This window comes from Pithys albifrons, chromosome 6, assembly GCF_047495875.1.
Source record: "Pithys albifrons albifrons isolate INPA30051 chromosome 6, PitAlb_v1, whole genome shotgun sequence".
NCBI lineage: Eukaryota > Metazoa > Chordata > Aves > Passeriformes > Thamnophilidae > Pithys > Pithys albifrons.
The window spans coordinates 34,795,490-34,816,479 of NC_092463.1; the positions used below are offsets into that span (position 1 = coordinate 34,795,490).

Below are 20,990 nucleotides of genomic sequence, written 5' to 3' on the forward strand. Positions count from 1 at the left end.
TTTTTGCAAATGTTTAGACATGAGAAGATCTGCAGATGGCAGTGGATAATGAGTGGATAATGCCGTAAGCAGTGATAAAAACGGGATATGGCCACTGAAAGTGTTGTGTGTATCTGTTCTGAGCCATCTTCTTACATAATATGCGTATCAAATGGAAAATGAGCTCTGTGAAAACACAAAGAGATATTTTTATAACCCTTATGACAGAAATCTTTTGTTTATTCATAGATCATATATAAGCATAAACATCGATATGATCTTGAGGTGCATGAGAACAGTATGAAACTGGACACAAGGCACAACTGTAGCATAAACAGATGGTTGTCAACATAGTATGATACTGACTTAATCCAGCAAAGTGCCAAATGAAAGGATGCCATAAAAATAGAGACAGTTCATTAACAAGTTTGGAGCTCAAACATCACTAGGTGACTTATTTCCTGACTTCAGTGTTTGTTCATGTCTCTATTTGCAGCAAGCTTCTGTCTTAATGAACTTGTGAAGAATGGTCATATGTTATAACCTTCACTGTAGCCCTTTTTACATTAAATGGGTCTGGAATTATGGCGCTCTCTTCTTAACAGGACATGTTGTTTTAGAGAGAAATGTTTCCATCATTCTTGAACGAGAATTGATTTACTCAGTTGCTATAAAACAGTAAGCAATTTGTTATCTAGGAATTCAAATAGAAATGAAAAGACTAGGTCAAATAGAAAAGAAGAAGAAAGCCTTTTTCTCTGTCATTTTTTAATAAGCATTACAACTTTTCTTAATGAGGATTATTCTAATGGACAAAATGTAGCAGCATCTGTACAAACTTCAAACTGGTTGACCTGTAATATCAAAGCATCCTAAACAGAGAAGCAGGAACATCTCTGAAGCAGAGGGGCAAACTCAGTCATTAAGTTACACTGAGTCTTCCTGCCGAAGCTGGTGGCAGAGGTGGATACTTTCTGGTAAATAACTTTGACTGCTAACCCACACCAGTTACAAGTTAACCATCTAATATTATGGTATCTCTTCAAATGACTATGCAAAAGCATTCGCTGGCCGATCTCTGCAACGTCCTTGCCAGGTGTTCATAACGGAGAAAACAGAATCATAAGTGTCTGGCCAAAGTAAATCCTCTGCAGCTGGAAGCAGAGCTGGAATCTCTTCACTGCCATTAACTGCCAGTAAGCTTCATCTTGCTCAGCCTTTACTGCCTTCATTTCAGGCACTTCTAAATCTTTGTATCTTCTTGTAGTATGTTGTGCCTCAGCTGTGAAGGTACTCCTTCTGCTTTCCCAACCAATTTTCTCTGTAGATTAACTCACCCCCTGAACTGGTTTGCACTCTGATCACTGACTTCTGTCTTGAATTTCTCTCCCTTAGCATGCCATAAATATTTTTTCATCAGTGTTCACCATAATAAAAGGTTAGTGAAACTGAGACTGAGACTGAAGCTTTATGGCAGAACTTTCTACCTGCTTCCTTGTTTCCAGCTTCTGTTAATACTATAGGTGATTTTTCTAAGCCTCAGCTCTAGAAGTCATATCCCTACGTCTCTCCTCTTTGCAGACATCAAAATTGTTCCAGGTTGCAAGTACCCAACAAAGACAGTAACTAGCACTTAAATTTTTAGATTATTAAAATGCTTGTCCAGCCTTTTATCTCCAGTATTTGTTTATGCAATATTTCTGTTATTATCAACACCTTTTTTCCCTTTCAAACACACCACAGAAAACAGGATTGTTACCTTGATAGACCTACTTAGTCATAGTGATGTTATTGTTTTAATTGTTATATATTTTCTCAGTTCTGTAACTGAGAAAATGGCCTTTTGTCTCTGTCTAATTGATAATTGTGCACCTTCATGTTAATCAGATAGCAATTCTCAGAAATTTGGGCTATATCTCCTGTTCTTTATTGGGAACCATTTAAAGGTCAGGATGGAAGGAGTATGATTACTATAACAAAATCTGACTATAAACAGAGAACTTCAGTCTGTGATCCAACATCCTTTACAAACACTGTATTTCCAGTTAATTAAAACAGCATAAAAATGGGAGAGAGAAAGAACCAGATATATCTTTCAGGCTCTGGTCTGAATTGTCAGAAGAATGCTCTGTTTGTAAGCTTAAGTCCTATTGCACAGAGGGAATGAACACAAACTCCCATCCTGTTTATAGACAATTACTTTTCTGATTTTGATTTGACTTCAGTGTGAGTTTCCCCCTCAAAACAGTGTGGAATTAACCTAGGGCAGATTCTCTCATCAATATCTGAAGTGTCATCACTCTTAGCATCAGAGTGGCAACGACCGAAATTGTTTATCCTTGTAATGACTTGGCAAATCCCTCTGCCTCCTGTCTTCTACCAGATCCTCAGATTTATTTTTTTTAGTTTGAAAATAAAGAAAAACAAACTAAAATGCCTAACTCAAATGTGTTTATTGTTCAGAAAAGTTCTGCTATGTCTGTCTTGGAATACAGTATACTTAAGGCTTTAAGACATTCTTAATAGTGAAAAATATCAGCATATCATTAGGAATGAACAGGGCAACCTTAAGTAATGAAAATATAGCGGGATATAAGATTGCTAATAGACGCAATCTGTAAAATAATATTGGGCATTGCAAAGGAGTTTCTGTTTTATATAAGGAGCATACAAGTGAAGCTTGAAGAATTCAAAGTGAAGCTAATACTGGAGTGGTTTAGTTTATCACAGGAAAACTAATTCAGCAGTGTAACGTAATTGTGAGAAGGGTTTGGGCTATCCTAGAGCAGATCAAGCAAGGTGTTTTCAGAGGAAAAGTGTTTGTTCCATTGTGGAAAGGCACTGAGGACATCTCTGGAATACTGTATATGGCCTGGAAATTTTTGTTCAAGCTCTTTCTGCTTTCTTCTCTATCTACTTTCTTCCCAACTAAGATCTGTGGTAAGAAAGAATATGTTTATTGACATAACAACAAGTTTGAGTCTGGTAAAAAAAGAAAACCGCAAATAAAGATTTAAAACCAGACAAACTTTGACATGTTGACTTCAGTGGGCCAATATGCATGGCATCTTGTGTGAAATGGTAGGGATCGTACATGATTATCATGTTCAGGCATTACAACTTTTATGATGCAAACATATTGAGAGAGAATCATCTCAGAGGTTTATATATATAGGATATTACACTCTCAACTTGAATTTTTTCTTGTTTTATGACTCTTAAGTCATTGAACTGTTCTAGATTGACAGCACAGGAGAATGACAGCCAGTGAGTGATTTTTAAAATCTACCATACAGAAAACAGTGTGGGTTTTTTCGGTTCAGCCTTATCAGTATATCTACCCTGGGTAGGATCAATTCATCTAGAGGGGTTTGCTCTATGTAGGCTTTTTAATCTTTGATCTCTCTAATTCCTATGTCTTTAGCTGTGATGTAAAAGCAGGCTGAAAAAGAAGAAACCCTCTTAACTGCTTAGAAACTGAATACAGACTTCTGACCTGCTTTAATGAATAAAACCCATTTTGACATACCACTGTCTGAGATGGACTGCACCTTAAAACAGGGGGGTTTGTTTATCTCTAATGTTGCAGACTTAATGGGAGCTACCTGGTCAACTTTATCACATCAAGCCATCATACTGCATCAAGATAATTTTAAAAACATAAAATTTTCTAAATATTACCTTCCCTTGGACTGATTGTTGTAACTGTTGGAAAAATACAATCGTATTTTAGGACATACACTCCAACAGGAATGGAAAGAATGTGTCCAGGACATGGTAGTGTATTATAAACACATGGGGGAACTTTGGAAGATGCTTGGGCTTAAAAGGTAAAAGGCATTATAAGTAGCTGCCTGAGCCATGCTGCTTCCAGCTCTCACAGGTAGTACTTCATGCTGTACTTTGATTAGGGAGAGATATGTCCTGGGACACATATTAACAGAAAACTGTAAATTCCTCAATCCATGTTGAAGTTCAGTGTTTCTGACAGACTTGTGATAGATGGATAACATCAGCTTTCGAGATACTGGTAAGAAGTACTGTAAAGTACAGCTCAGTTAATGAATTACTTCTTCCTTCAGTATTCATATTGGAGCAACACTAAATTGAAAATAACTAACAGGGTCACTTGTCAATAAATGCCCGTCTCACCAAAAAAATGTGGTAGGCCTAGGTTGTAGTGTAACGTGTGAGTCACTGCTGAAGTTCTCCACTGTAAAGAGCTCATTTGATTTATCTTAGGCCCTTTTACATTTGCGTCACAGTGATGGTTCATGGTCTCTCTTATCAGTCATTTCCTACAAGTCCGCCCGCAATCTCTGGCAGAAGTTCTTGCACTAGTCCTGAGTGAGCAATCAATCTTATTTTCTTCTGCCATTTGATTTAATTTGGCTGTGTAGATACCAACTGGAGTTCAGGTGTTTATATACTGCACAGCAGTGACTTGGAAGTTAAGGATTTCAAGTTGCAAAGACACCCGAGTTGGCCTTGTACAGAGCTGACAGTAGTCCAGAAGATTCGGTTTGGAGTCTGATCCAATAAAACCTTGTCATATCTGAGCTGGCACTGTCATTTTTTTCAGCAAATTCATGGTTCTGATCTAAATTGTATATTTGTTCTTCACTGAACTTGTATGTCACTGAACTTGTTTCTTTTCACATCACTGTTTATCTGATAATAATATGAAACTCTGCACCCATAGTCATTTCAAGCTATGGATAGAAAGTCATCTAATCCCTTCTCATATTTTGTTGATATTTCCAGCTGGATGTGTACATCTCATTTCAAAAGCAAGAGAAAACTACTTTTTTCTCCTTTTGTCATACATTTTGTCTTACTTCCTACTTGTGATTTCATGATGGCCATCTCAGTCTTCATTTGAAATAACTGAGCAAGCTGAAAAGAGAAAATAAAAGTGTAAATAAGCATTACAAAAATCAAAATTTCTTACTAATCTATTTCTTACTAATATAATACCAACTATATTTAATTGGTATTAAATATATTAAAAAAAGGCAAGCAACTAACTGTAAGACATGTAGTAAAGGTTGCCATTTGGGTGCCCTTGCTGCAAAAAGAGTTTGAGAGATTTTTTTTCCCTACAGTTGTGCATTTTCTTTGTAATGGCTATATTTTTGTCCTTTTACATAACTAAATAACTTGTATGAAGTTCACACATAGTTAGGATCCCTAAAGTCTAGATTTCTTAAGCATAATCCCCATGCAAGAGAATGTCTAAGAGCTGGAAATGCTGCTCCCAATAATTTTGTTAAAAGAATGATCATTACATCTGACCTTTGCTTCTCTTTCTTCTCCAACATAAATAGGATTATTAACCCACTAATTGTTGTTTGGGGTATGTTGTGATCAAAGTTTCAGACCTGGTGGGTTATAAAGCAATGTTTCAGGTCTCAAAGGGCTGACCAGTCTTCACTGCATCTGTGTCGTGCACTGGAACAAGAATGTTTGCCTTGTTGGGCACCCTCTACCCTGTAGATATGTAAATGAAGCCTCCTATACCTGTCCATGTTTGTTTGGGAAAAGTTTTTCTAGGACTCTGTTATTCAGCAGTTGTACATTCAGCTATACAGGTGATGTTTGTAAGGCCATTATTCTTTCTATGAACACATTTTTTCCAATTCCTTGGTAAAATCTCTCCAATAATGTTCTTGCTAGAGAAAATCTGACTCTTGTAGAAAGATTGAAATTAAATTTTAAATTAAGTCTATCACCTTTTTCTTAACACTGGTAGTGCATGACAGTACTCAGAAAGCACACTTGTTGCATCTGTGTGTATCACTCACAGATCATTAGCATAATTTTTTTTCTTGTCCTTGTTGTGTGTTGCCCAGTGGACTCTAAAATACACTCTCCTGAGGCTTTTTGTCAGATAATATTGCTGTCTTTCACATGTGAACTTAGCAGTGTTGTGTTAGCTTGTCTCCAGGGACGTGACTGAAATGAACAGAACAAAGTTAACAAATGAAAAGAGCTGCAAAGGGGTTTTGTTCATTTTATGTCGAAGGCATTTTGCAACCCCTTCTGTGGGTAAAAAATATTTATTCTGTGGTCTAAGACTTCAACTTGGTTGAATCCCAATCTTTTTGGCCTAAGTCTAGGATTTTAGGATTATGGCTTTACATCAAGAAAATATGACAGATAATACTTGTTTTTGATGATAATCAAAAACAATGAATGCAGACTGGGAAGAGCACACTTGTGATGCTATTTTACAATGGATTAGTTTTCTTTCCATTTATAAACAGTAATGTTGGGCTTTTTCATCATTTAGAAAGCCAGGAGAAAGTAAAAGAAGGAATGAGTATTGTCTAAATAAAGATTTGAGACACATTAGAAACAGGCATGTGGGTTGAATTTACAGAAGATACTTTTTTATCTGTAGAAGATAAATATGTTGCTAAAATTATTATAGATATCTGAAGAATAATAAAAGTAATGACTCATGATGGCAATGGGCATGGTAATGTTAATTCCTTACGTTGTGCTGCTGAACTGCACAGAGCTGATTTACTCCATGCAGTGATGTGGGCAGAGGAGCCAGTGGCATCTCTGTCTGAGCATGTGGCTCTGTGGAGGAGAAAGTGTGTAGCTGCTGGACCTCCGAGCTGTGCTCCCCTCTGGTCCCGTCTCCTCCAGTCAAGTCTGGCAGGCTGAGTGGAAACAGCCGTGTATTCTGAGAAGAACTGCTCTGGTGCTATTGTACTGGTACTCCCCTAGGAGCTCCTCATGGTTTGGGTCTCATGATCTCAGGGATAAAGCAGTGTTCCAATATGTGTTGCAAATAAGTGTTGTATCATTCAGCTTTTTTATTTCCAGTACTAAAGTGCAATGGAACAGTATGGGAGGCTCTGAAAAGGTACATAAACTTTATTTTCTGTTCTTCTCACTGCTGGTGTACTATAAATTTCATGAGTGGCCACAAGCTGCCACATAAGAGAATTCCCATGGGAGGCTGTGTTTATACTACTCAACTACTTTATCCAGCCACAGCGCCATCCTCAGATTCTTTTTCTTGGCACTGTTTCATTGTAGTAACCAGGATGCTCTGGCTGGCTGGCTGGCTGCTTTCCTGCTTAGTAAAAGTTACAAGCATTTTCTTCTGAATTACCTTTCACATTGGACAATTATCAGGGCTTTGGGCCTCAAAAGTATTATAGCATAGGAAATTATCATGACCAAGTTCTTGTGAAGTTTCCTGGCCTATGGAGGACTCTCTGCTGGGAAAATTAGGAGAGACTCAGTAACAGAAAAGATGACAAAATTCATTTTGCAAACTAGAGAATAAGGCATGTGGCAAGGAGGCAGAAAACGCTTCTGGGAAGAGGAATTTCATAGGATCTGATGTTACGTGGGCTGAAGGGAGCCGATTGGCCCTACATGCCCTGTATTTCACATTGGGAAACTTTCACCAGAAGTCTGACTTCAGTGAAATATGCTGGAGGCAGCCCGGTTTTATGCAGTTCCCTGGCTGTGTTGCTGCAGTTCAGACACAATCTGGATACACACTGGGACTGCATTTTGTTTTCCAGTTAAAACTTGAAGTCACAAGATATTTGCCTGGCCCATGCACTTCCTTTCCATTGTTGATTTATGTACAACAGGGAGGTAAAGGCTCTCTGGGTTTGAGGCTTCAGGGATCTGTTCACAGTCTGAGAGAGGATAGCTGAGGAAAAGCAGCACTTTTGTTAGATTTGCTCTCTTGCATTCAGAACAGTTGTTGCTGTGGAGCACATCAGGGCAGTTCACCTTGGAAAGTTTTGGTTTTGTTGTCTATGATTGGTTTTGATACTCATTTGAGGTTTTGATGGTTTCCTTCCACTGAAGTGATGTTTACTCAGTCCAAGGATATTCAGACCTTCTCATTATAGTGCCTGAAGTTAAAATCATGACTGAATGGCACTTACATATTACATGCTGACCTCTCTCACTTGAAATCCAATGTTTGGCACACCACAAAGATTGAAACAATTTGCAGGCTGATCATCTGTTGCTGGCAACTGCCTGGACAGCCACAGCGAAAACACGTGCCTTTTTCTGGATTTATGAGAGGGGATATTTGAGAAAACAGATAGTAGAGCCGTTGCTTATTGGTCCTTCTGCTGTACCTTCTGGGTAGGGGAAAGTAGTGTACCTCTGGAGCTGTGCCTACCTCACAGAAAATTAATACAGGGAAGTTGGTATGGATGTCTTATCTCCATATATGATTTTCATAGTTGCTCAATAAAATAGTGGCAAAGTTAGGAAGAAAACTCATGAATCCTGATTCCCATGTCCTGGCATTGTGCAATGTGAAAAAGTCTTTCATATATGTATGTATATATATTTTTATAAGGAAGACCTGAGGCCAGCCAGGTATAGTAGACTGGAGATTTGCAGTGTCCTCTTTCCTGGACTTGCCCACTCCCCTGTTTCTCCTCTATTCTTAAAAGATTCTTGGTTTTCATTTCTATCTCCTTTTGTTTGTTTTCCTTCCATTTCTTTCCTTTGCAAGTATTGAATGTCTCCTGTGGGAGTAAGCCTAGCCACATGTGCGTGCAATGATAGTTTATTTTTATTGGAGTCATTGCCTGTGACTGTTATTAATTACTATAGGAAGAACTGCACTAACAAACTGCTCTGAGAGTTGTTTTTTTTCCTGTTGTAAAAAGTCTTGTTTTGTCCATAGCCATTGAGAGTATCTACTGCCCTTGTTAAGACAAGGAGAGCTTGGAGATCAGACACTAGTACTGCCTCCTGAATGTCCTGTTGTGTCTGGTGTCAAAAAGCAGAATCTCAGCACCTCTCATCTTCCTTATATGATGTCTCTGTAGGTCAGCTTTTCAACCATTTGTCTACCTCTTTGCTACCTCAGCAACTCAATTGATCTATTGGGGAAGAATCTGTGGTTGGACAAAGTGCAAGCATAGTCATTGGCTGCTGTTATGTCCTCTTAGGATAATGAAGGATACAGCCACAACATCACCAAGCCAGACCTTCCTGTGATGAAATGGCTGATTCAGAAAATGCAAGTAAAAAGTACTATGAAATGCTTCTACCTCACTTGCACTTCTAGCCTGACACTGGATAACTAATCCTCACCTTTGTTTTCAAGTTATCACATTTCTGTGTCACTGTGGGGCAAGACCACCATGTCCCATCTTTAAGGTCATGTAAGGAATTCCTGGTACTACTTTAACATCAATCTGTAGCATAATAGAACTATTGGTAGTTGAGCTAGGAACACATGCTTAACAGAAATGTAAGATAGAGCTGTAAGCAGCCTAAATAAGTTCACGTAAGAAATACAGAGGTGTAGAATTAATTCTTGTTGATTAACCACTTCTGAAAGTGGAGCACAGCGAGGAAAGGTGAGTGATCTGTCTAGGCTTACCCAAAAGGAACATAGGATCTTACCCTAAAAGTTATTGCTAGGATGAACCAAAAAGTCAAGAAGTGATTTATCTGAAATTTTGCTATTATTGCACAGCTCCATGATTCCCAGAGGTTTGTTCTAAATATTTCAGAAACTTGACTTTCCACTAGCACTGCCCCTTATAAACAAAGGTAATCTATCACAATTTGGCTGAGAAGGTTCAATATCTTTGATAGTAATTTACATTTGTTAATGTAAGTGTCAAGCTGTTATTTCAGGACAGAGATTTCTTTCAAGTCTTTATTCCATGCTGAATCTATCTCATGTTTTCTCTCAGGCTTTTGACAACATTCCTTTTGTTAATTTTCTTACTAAAGTCAGTGCCCATGGTTGCTGTTTCCCTGCAAAAATGTCTTAAATGCATCTGCATTTCTCCCTCCCTCCCTCCCTTTTTCTTAAGATGAGAAACAGGGAATTCTTGGCTTTGCAATCTTAGCAATGTTTTTCAATATATAAAATTTGTATGCATTGCACTAGAAGAAAATAAACAGATGTGCTGCTACGTTTTAAGGAATTGAGACAAGAGCAGGATGGTCAGTTGCATTTTGAGTTGTTCGTTTTGCTGTTATTTCCAGATGTGTGCTAATGGACATTTTTAGAATACACACATAAACTCTGCTTGCCTACTTTTCTGCACTAATTGGTTTGAATTTATGGAATGCCTCTCATAAAGTGTCTCTAGCTGCCATTGTTACTTTTCTATAAATTAGTAGAAAGGAAACACATTCCTAAACATTTTCCTCTGGGTGGGATTTTCTTGTGGGGAAAGAGAAGATGCAGCCTATTTAAACTGCTCTATAAAGAGTTTTATTGAGTTGTGGCTCATTAACCTGGCCTTGATGAAAGTCCTTTCAAACAGCTGGACTTCAGAGAACAACATCTCTCAGGTGCTCTGCATGGCACAAGTTAAATTATAGTTTTCTAAGAAATCATTTTAATTCAAATGGTGACTGGTTTTTTCCTTTTTTGTTTTGTTTTGTTTGGGGTTTTTTTCCTGTGTGAAAGTGGTGGGGACTCCACATCTACTCCCAGTACTGGGGAATGTTTGTAGCACCACTTCTCATATTTTCCTACCTAGTGCTCAAGACATCTTAAGCATTCTCTCTTTCAATCCACTAATTATTTCCTTTTTTTAACAGAGACAATACATGCATGGGGTCTAGATGTTTAGGAAGGATGAAGAATGACTGCATACCTCTCTTTTCCCTCAACCTGTCTGTTTTACCTCTTTATTCCCAGAAATTGCATAGCCTGCCCAGCCTGTAGCCATTCTTACTGACAAGCATCCAGGTGTAGACAGTAGTGCTGGAGTGGCTGAGCTTGCTTCTGCTGGAAAGGGCACAATTTCTGTGTAGAAAGCTTTTCCTTGCAATTTCTTGCAGCAGTACTGCATGAAGATACAAAGCAGGAGGTAATTGTTTTCAGAGGGAAATACAAGGCCCTGATAAAGTCAAACAAGCTCTACAGTGATTTGCTTGTGAAGGCAAAGTGACTTGATAACATGCTATTTGGATTTTGTAACTGATATCAGCCATAAAATCTTTAGGACTGTATTTAATTTCTGAACTTCAATTTATGCAAATGCATAATTGGGGTTTTTTTTCCCACTCTTGTAAAGCCTTTTAAAAATCTATAGATTAAGTACCATGTATAAGCAAAATGTTGTTGTCCCAAGAATCACTTGCAATCAGAGTTTGCAAATCAGTACATTGTTTGTAGGTATATCTTGTGAGCTTAGTAAATGCAGGAGACCTAAACTACTTTTTTTTTCCCACCAAAACACTGGAAAGGTGATAAGGTCAGTTTTTGTTTCTGCAACAAGGGGCATAAATCTCCCAAGTCAAAACAGAACCTGTTGTGAGACTGAAGCCTCAGAGAGCTCAAAGGTCTAACAAGCTCTAGTGTTTGGTAAGATGTGGCAGAAAACCCTTTTTCTCCTACCTTTTAAAAAGCCATCCCATTGCCCTTAAGGAAGCAGGAAACAACTGGTATAGTGCTTTAAGAAGCCTTGCTGCCACTGCAGCATTAGAAAACTCTTGGTTCTCTCCTTGGGTGTCTTTTCGGTGGGCTGGAGGCAGCGTGAGCTGTGGGGTTGAGAAAGAGCAGTGGCTCTGGGAACTGGGTCATAGCTCCTGCTCAAAGGTAAATGATCTGCAGAGTAAGGACTGTTGCTTTCATTTCTGGAATACATCAAATTCCTGCACATTGGGCCCAAGAAGAAGCAGAAGGGTGGGCAGAAAAAACAGTTATGAAGTCTGCTGGGATATCTGATGCAAAATCAACTTTGTTGTTTTCCTTACTGGCTTTTTCCTGGGTTCTGTTGCAGCTGAAAAAACAATGCTTGTAATTTACAATAAGAAGGAAATTCTGGCATGAAGACTGTCCACCCAGTCAATTTGGCACAATTATGGGAAAGATTTGTTTAGCTTAGCACTGATTTTATTAGTACATGAGTCTAGTTGAACTGTAAGAGATAGTTGAGTGACACTGTTGATGGTGTAGGGTTCCTTCTTAATTCTCAGCTATGCTTGTCTGGGTGAATGTGTCCTAACTGAAGACTTCTCCTGAAAGGCACCAACTATTAGCAGGGCTTGTTTACTGCAACAGGAAAACAATACAAATTAGCAAAATATCCCAGCAAGCCACTTTTGTTTCAGTAAAGGCCATAGGCATAATGCGAGCCAGACTCCCTTCACAGGTCTCTTGTATTCTCTCTGTAGATCTGAATTCAAAAATATGTATTGACTGTAAATGTGGGTTTGTTTTTCATTCAGTCCTTAGTGCATGTATATGCATTTTCTCAGTACAACAGATGAGAATAATGTAAGTCTAAGGAGAAAAGGAAAGGTAAGAAAAAACTTGACACAGAACAAAATAAAAAGAAGACTCTCTTCACTAATAAGAAGCTGACATACATTAAAAGAAGCTTCATGTTCCTCAGTCATTGGTAAGAACCAATTTCATGTAATAGTCTGCAGAAAAATATGGATGAATCTGCCTGTCATTCCAGTCTAAAAGGAAATAATGTATTAAAAGTTAATACCGCGGATTTCCTCAAGTATTTAATTGAAATATCTTAGTCCATTAGTTTCTTCTAAAATAATTATTTTTCCATTATAAAATTGTAGGTTTTTTATCATATGAGAGCTTATAGCTCAGTCAAAATCATCTTATTATTTCACTGTTTGGTAGTTTATCATCCTGGCATTTTCATAACTAATTTGATATAAGACTCTGTCCCCTTCATCTTCCTTACTTTTTCTTTTGGCAGGACATTGGCTTGATTTCTGGCTATCAGACTACTTCTGAAAGTTCATCCAATACATTTTCCAATTCATCACTTACCTTGCTATTGACAGGGGATATTATCCAAATAATTAGTATTTTTTACTAGGCTTCTGCAATCAATTTCGGTGATTCATCCCTTCCATAAAGCCTATAAACAATAAATTGTGTAACTAAAAATGCCTTCCCTAATTAAAAAGCAAACTTTAGTGTACACTTTTTCTGCTGTCATCATCAATTCTCTCCAAGCTTTTTGTTTCTCAACTGCTCTTGCCTGTCTCTAATTCATCTTCCTTTATCTAATCTAATGGCATCTATCCAGTTTCTATTAACTTTTCATCAAGGTGATATATTTCCTCTTTCATAGTACCTTTGTATTCTAAACATGCCTTATGGCAAAAATAATTTTTTGTTGTTTAATGTTTATTCTACATTGTTGTCAAATAATAAATAAGTATTACAAACCCCTTGACAGGGAAATGTGATGCTAGAAAGGAAAGAAAACTAAGATTTCAACATTTTATAGAGGTAGGACTTGTCAAAACTTGAAATTGCCTTGATTTTTTACTTCTCTCATCCATCTCTATCATTCACACTTTAGAGGAACAGCATAAGAATAACTGCATCTGGATTTTACATTCTGTTCCAAAAACTCATGGGTAGCTCGTGGAGCACATTCCAAAAGCATCATAGGTAGGACGAATTAGAAAGACTCCCTGCTGTTTCATTATTTTTCTGTCTATTTTCTATTAATTTCATTATTTAAAAAATAATTTTTGTAATCAAAATTCCTGTTAATTTGTTTAGATTATTACTTACCATTACTGTTTACTCATCTCAAAATGTGTACTACTTTTGGTTCAAATTTTGACTGCACTGAAGTGTTACTAGGAAAAAGTTTCTGGTGAGGTCTGGATTTCATCTTTGATTCTGAATTTAAGTAGTGTTTATCACTAAAGGTGTGTCTTTCGCTTATCTGGCTTGGAAACAGCAGTGAAGTCCTTTACATGAATCAGGAACATTAGCAGACTTCTATTTTCCTTTCTTTTCCTCAAATGAAAAAGGAACCAAGGAAATTTTTTATGTTGGACTGAAAATTTACATTCTTAATCTTAAATTTTGGAAAGTAAAATTGTGGAAAGATGTTTGGGTTTCAGCTTGTTATTAAAGAATTCTGATTTAGATCTGTGTTCAGACAATATACCTTTTTATACTGTCTCCAGTTCTTGGCCACGAGTGACTTAGAATTGAAAGAGGACACATGAATTTGAAGAAGATAACAGCAAAACTGAGAAGCAGCAAACACAGTCTGCAAAGGAAAGGGAAAAGAAATGTAAACTAGTGAGTCGAGGCCTGTAACATGATCTGAGGACTATGCAGGGCTTTAGAAGAAATTTTGAAGTGAAGAATAACATAACTTGGATGCAGGACTTAAAGCCATGCTAAGTGCAACATTACCTTGATTTTTGGTAATTCTTGATTTATACTTCAACTTCCTGGCCTTCAAAACATTATTTTCTTTTTTTGATATGTATTTCCTTCTATGCTTGATAAGTTCCTTGTCTGTATGTAAGAACCTGAACTGTGATGTCTAATCCAACCAGAGGATGGTTTGCAGTGGCCTTTTACAGTTTTTTCTCTTTGGTTGAAAAACGAAATCTAAATACATATTTACTTATTTTTTAAAAAATGTTATGTTAATGTAGCTTTTGGTGTTCTAAAGAAGAATTCTGTATACTCTCTCTGGTTGTGAAATATGCGATCATACTTTTCAGTACGGTTCTTTTTCTCAGTAAGCAAACATTCAAAATAAAGCAATACCTTTGAATATTCAGAGCTGTTCCCGTTTCACTAAGAAGGAAGTTAATTCAGAGCCTCAGATGTAGCTGTGCAGCAGCAGCCTTTCAGAGGGGCCCTGTGATGTGCTGCTGAAAGGATGTGATTTATTATGGTTTTTTATTGCTATACTTAGTTTTGCACATATTGTAACTGCATAAAAATGCGACAGCAGAATGTACATAGTGTTATGTGAATGTCTATCTGTGTACACGTATAACTGTGCCTAGCACACATACATATATAGGTCAGGATTTATGGGCATGGTACTGCACGGAATGCCAGAAATTTGACCTTCGACATAAGATTTCTAACTGTTTCACTTGAGGCCTTTCCAATTAAACATCCAGCTGTTGTGGGAGATTCTACCTGAGTGTTTTGAAGTTTTTCTACCCATCCTCTCCCTCATGTTCTCAGAGGTGAGGGAGTGTGCAAAGCACCTGGAGGCACTCGGCTTCCTCCTGGCAGAGTCCCCCTCCTGCTCTGCTAATGGGAAGTGCTGCCTCTGGGGATAATGACAGGCAAGGGAATACGGGGTTTGTTAGGGTGCATCAGGGATGTAGCATGTGAGATGCTCCTCTTTTCTCCTTAAGATCATCTCAGAGAGAAGGGTAATTAACATGGAAGAGGGGAAAGTGCAACCACAGCAGTTTTCCTACTTGGAGTATTGACAAAGGTTGTATCACATCCTGAGTTGGTTTTGCCAGCTTCATGGGGCTGAAAGGAAAACACTGACATTTGTACTGGTCTGGTCTTTTCTGAATGTATTTGTGGTCTTTATGTACCTGCTTTTATTTTTCAGTTTCAGTGAAGAACGGAGATGTATGTTTGGTTTAAATGCTGAAAACCATAAAATTGTTAGCTGGTTGTGCATAATAATGGTTCCATTTGAAGAACCAGGTGTAAGGATTTTGTTTCTTCAGCTTGTATCAGAATCAGATGAGAAAGAGTTGCAAGACCAAGCATCTAAGCATGGTCCTGTCTGCAGATTACATGCAAATACAGATGAAACCTACCTACTCTGCAGACACTCTGAGCATTTAAAGTGCTGCAGGAAAGTCACGTGAGCTCTGATGTTGCAGCAAAATTTGCTGCCAAATCCTCTGGATACTTAAAGACACTGTAGAGCTCAAACTTCTGGTGGTTGATATTTTAACTCTTAGGAATATATGTCTCAGTCCTGTATGTCTATGAAATTATTCAATACTGTCTGACTTTACTTGCAGTTTTGGTGAGCATGAACTTTCTTGTTTTCCTGTAGCCTGTCTTGGATTTTGCAAAACCTGCTCACTATTTCCCCTCTGATTGTTAGACACCACCAACCGTACGCAGTGACCTTTACGAGTGCTTGAATTAAGGCCTGACCTTTGGAAGTAATGGGGTTTTTTTTATGTCATTTGAAATTAGCAGCATCTGCCCTATAGGACCTCTAAAAATGCGCTTGTTACTGTCTGTCCTTCTCAGAAATCTGTATTTTAATGTATCTGGCAGAGGGCTACCTATTGTGGGCAGTGAGAGGGCACTATCTGACAGAGCTTTGGAAATCCAGGGGTGGTTCCATGGCACGCTGCTTGACTGGCCTCATGAATGGGGTAGATGGAATCAGTGGCTGAAAGGAAGCCAATGTGTAGGCTCTGTGCTCTCAGCAGTCATGGCTCAGGCTCTACTGAGAGGATCTCTTTAGGTCCCTGCTGAAGCTCAGCGTGAGCTGAAAGGAAACTGTCTACCCAAACCATGTCCTCAGGCCAGGAAGGCTCTCCCAGGGTACATGGCCATGGGTAGGAGAACTGGTTTCTAGACATCATCCTTTTCTAGCTGTTGAAGAGGTGAACAAGAACCATGTTTCAGGTTATTTCAGCAGCTCTGTGCCAGAGGCAAAGCAACACATTCTCTGCTTCAGCCACTGCTGTCAGCAGCTTCTGCAGGGCCACACAGACACCATCAGATCAGTGTTTGTGCTGATCACACTCTGGGCAGAACATATTAAATTTAGCATTAAAATATCGCTTTCATGTAGGTTATTTTGAGGCAGGTTGTGAGGGAGCAGCCCTTGGCAATGAGCAAACATCACACAGCCAATCAATAAAGCTCAGCGTATTTGTTTGCCACCTGCAGGTCCCACATCCCCTACCCTGCCAACAAAACCATTTCTTTGTCTGCAGAGCTCTGCTGCAGTTCATCTTTCGTAGAGAATAGTTCTTCCATAGTGGAGCCAGGGAACTTGGGGTATTTCTGTCCTGACTGTGAAGGGCCAACACACCCTAATGCCAAGCTAAATTCAGTTGTACTATACACCCCAAGGGAATTCCAGTTCCTATTTTGCCATTCCAAAGACAAGATCCTTGATTAAAGCTTGACTTGGTCTTTGCCCCTTTTGCAAAAGAGGACATCCAGATACCTGCAATGGCACCCTAGTGTGGTGACTCATGGGTGGACATGTTGTGTCCAGGAGCTGAGGAAGACAATAGGTGGAGTTCTTGGAGCAGCCAAGGGAGCATATCTGTGGAATGGCTAATGGCAATTAAAAATTGCCGTCCACAGTGGCAGTAGCAGTTTGCTCAAAATTCTCTCTGAGTGTTAACAGCCTGAACCAGCAGGAATAGTTAAGCTTACAAGGATGTCAATAAGACAAGTAAAACTTACTGCTTTTATGGCAGTGTTTTTTAAGACCTGTAAATCCTTTTAAAATTATAGCATGGTCTATATATGTGTATGAAAAGACCTCAGCTACTCAAAAGTAATAGGGCTAGATCCATAATTACTGTGTTATTTCTGAAGAGTGCTTTACTACTTCTGGAGTTTAAATCCGGTGACAGTGTTTTACAGATTTAAACTTTGATCAGTCTGTTATAAATGCGTGTACTTATATATTATGTTTGTTTTGCAGCTCCTGGTTGCTAAATCCCCTGTTGCTCCATTCTCTGCTTTTTTCTACACCATTGAGAAATCAGGCTTGGTTCTTCAGGGTAAGTCCAGAGCGTTGGTTGTTTTGCATTTTCAATTAGTATTTTAAGCAGACTGAATGTAGATAACAGCAACTATTGTTGAAAATGGTGCTATTTATATCTAATTAAAGCCACACACATTTAAACAGTCTGGTTGACAAGGGCAGTCTTGTGCTGCATTTACTGATTTGTCTTGGATTACACTAAATTAGTTTTTGCATATTCCCAGGGATCTAGGAATAGGCCCTGAAATTATTAATCAAGGCTCCTTGTTTTCATTCAAGATAAAGTAGTCTGGTTCTGGTAATATTGGCCCTATGGGATAGGTTTCTTCAGGAAAAACATACCCATCTATCATTAGTAACCTGCTTTAATAAATGTCTCTTCTTTAGCAAATGGCTTGACATCAATAAAAATACAGGAAATTAATATTTTTTCTATATTTATGATCATTTTAATGCTAATGCCCCATGGTCTTAAATAATCCTCAGATCCTTTAGGATACGAAGTAGTGTACTGAAAAGCTGGATATTACCACCATGATGGCAGGGAACTAGGATTCCTCATGGCTGTGTCCTAAATCACATACTTTCAAACCACAGCAAAGAGGGAAGTTCAACTCTTCTCTTCTTTTCCACATTTATCCCAATAAACATCCTTACATTTAGATAGACATTCATGGATCAGTTTTGTTGAGTTGCTGTCTGTTGATATGCAGACTGGCTCCTGGTCGCTGCATCAGTTTAACAGACTAAATAAAACTAGTCAGTGCCTGTCACTTTTGTTCAGGAGAGACACTCTCATAAGCAGCCATGACAGTAAGAAAAGTGAGTATAGCTGTTTCTCAGGTTCCAGTGATTGAGAATCACTGATCCCATGAGTGACTACAGACATTTTAAGGGATGTGAAGTATTCGCTTCTTTGTCATTGCACATTTTACACCTTCAAGCAGACTGTAACAAACTAAAGACGTATTTATATTTCCTAATGATTCAATGTGCTTACATCTCGGGTAATGCAAAATGTCAGAAAACAAAAGAAGGAAAAATGTTCTATGCTGTGTTTTTGCTTCCATTTGATACATCTACATGATGATAATAGAGAGAGAAATCCATTCACCATTTCCAAGGCTTTGGATACTAAACTCAGTGTATTCTCAGACAGCACTTTGGGCATTTAATCTGCTGTCTTTGGTACCAGTAATTCTAAAAGTCTATAGGAACTAGAAACAATTTTTATTACTTTAAACTGAGGTTACTTACAAGAGTTGGTCTTGATATGTTTTGTTGCAGCATAGGGCAGACGATAAGCTACTTTTCTATCTTGAAGATCTTCTGTGTTACATAGATGTTTCTGGTCATTTTAAAAAAAGTCAGTTTTCTGCTCTGTCCTCAGGCACTAATGTAGTGAAACTGGGAAAGAAAGTTTTCCCATTTCAGAAACAGAGAGCATTTGTTCAGAGAGGATCTTTATTTTTTCAGTTTTTTTCTGTGAGCCATGAATATATCTTTCCCAGGACTGAACTCTACCTTTAAAGAACAAATGGGCCTGGTTACTCTTAATGATGATGGAGCAGTACTCTCAGATAGAAGGGTATCACTGTATTTGGAGCGAGGCAGTTGCTGTTTTCCCTATATCCCTGTGTTTCTGGGGTGTAAATTTGAAACATCATTCACCATTTTTCTAAAAACAGGTGAGATACAAGTTTGAACGTGTTTAAGTAAATGATATCTCAATGTCTGGCATTCATTGTACATTTTGGAAGGCAGATAGAAGCTTGTCTGTGTGAGCCTTTAATTACTTTGACTACACCATTATGTTTCTATTTTAGATATTTTTCTCCATTATCAATAGCAAGGAAGGGCATGGTTCCCCTGATAATGTGCCTTCGACTGTTTTATAGAGACTTGGAAGTGCTTACATGTGAGCCATCTTACTGAGTTGTGCAAGTAAATATTGCATGTTGTCATCCCACATTTCAGTGATCATTATTTCTATGGAAAGAGGAAGAGAGCAAATCCCCAGGAAATGGCTGGTTTGGATAAGATGCAGAAAATGGCACCAGGGTGCCTTGTGCAAGAGAGGCTAGAGTTTTCCTGAGAGTTGTAGTTGGTGCTGCTTTCCAAAGGGAAGCTGGATGCAAGGTAGAATGACAGTAAGGTAACTGGGCATGGACCAGCAGTGAGGGAGTGTCTCTGCATGGCTGCTGAGAAGACATCATGTAGCACTAACAACTGGAATCCATCCCACAGCCTGACTGCAAAGGCAACTCTCCATTCAGGCTTTGTTGTTTAATTCAGTTGGTGTCAGGAGGTGAACACATTCAGGGTGGCTGATGGGAACAAGTGGATGGGTGTGGGAACTGGTGAGAAGCAGCAGCTGGCTGAAGTGCCCAGGATTCTTTCTTTTTACTCAGGGGGTCCCATCCCGGGACCATTAACCAATAGGCCATAAACAAATTGATATTGGAAAATGTGGCTGGAAGCTGCTTGATTAGCAAGGGTGAATGGGGAATGAAAGACAAAGTGAAAGTGTGATTTAACAGTTCCACAGGCAATTTCCATTGCCACCTCTGAAGGATTAGGATGTGCGGAATAGGCTAAAGAAAAAAAAAGGAGGAGGAGCTTGTCCCGTCTTTGTTCTGTGGCCTGGAGGATAATAAAACGGCAGGAGAGGCAGTGCGGCTAGTTAGGGATTTCACAGACTGCTATTTGGTGCAGTTTAAGGAGCCCTTCTGCTATTGTTGCAGTTCAAATGAGAAGCGGAACTGTTCTCCATTCGCAAAAATCTCCAGCGTCCTCAGGAAGAGGGCTGAGAGCAAAAGGCTATTAAGATGGTAATGTTGTCCCATTTGGAGGAGTGTATCAAAATCCTCTTTGTTAGTGTAAATCGCTGTTCTGTTTCCCTGGCATCCTTGCATCTCATGGCCTGTGCAAGCTCAGAAATTTTTGGAGGAGACCCTAGTGAAGGCAAACTGTTTCTCTTTTATTGGCAGAGATCTCCAGGCTGCCCAAGGGTGCCACAAAGAAAACTTCTTTGCTTTTAAAAACTTGAAGTGTTCAGGAGTGAGGAGAATCCATTTTTTCCCTCACTTTTTTATTTCCACTTTCAGACTAAAGAAATTAAATTTGGTGATTGGAAAGCAAGATTGGACAGTCAGAGATTTAGCAAGGAAAGTCTCCTCCTTTTAATGCTTCAGTATGCTCTGGGCTGTGGAGGGGGTGGACTGGAAACCTAAAAAAGCCTTCAATTGCCTTTACATTGAAATACAGTGTCCTGTTATGTACTGCCATGCTGTACAGTGACACTCTGTGATGAACTTGAACTGTGTGCAGAATCCAGTCTGACAGCAGATCTCTATTTTGTTCAGATCTTAGACAAAGAGGCAGAAGCCTGGATCTAAGCACTGCAAAATACTGGAAGTTTAACTGTCAACTTGTATATGATGTTTAAGGACTTGCTGTTGCTTCTCTGATTCAAAATACCAGTTAAAGTGAGTGAAGTTATGCTGT

General features: G+C 38.7%; 1 protein-coding gene across 6 annotated transcripts in view; it reads left to right on the forward strand.

Annotated features, from left to right (window-relative positions):
* The window catches only part of RAD51B (RAD51 paralog B), a 369,445-nt gene that overhangs the window by 221,428 nt on the left and 127,027 nt on the right, over positions 1-20,990 (forward strand). For all 6 annotated transcript variants that reach the window (XM_071558149.1, XM_071558152.1, XM_071558154.1 and 3 more), the window contains one exon: positions 17,421-17,499. In XM_071558149.1, coding sequence (XP_071414250.1) covers positions 17,421-17,499 — 79 coding nt within the window. The remainder of the gene's footprint in view (positions 1-17,420; positions 17,500-20,990) is intronic.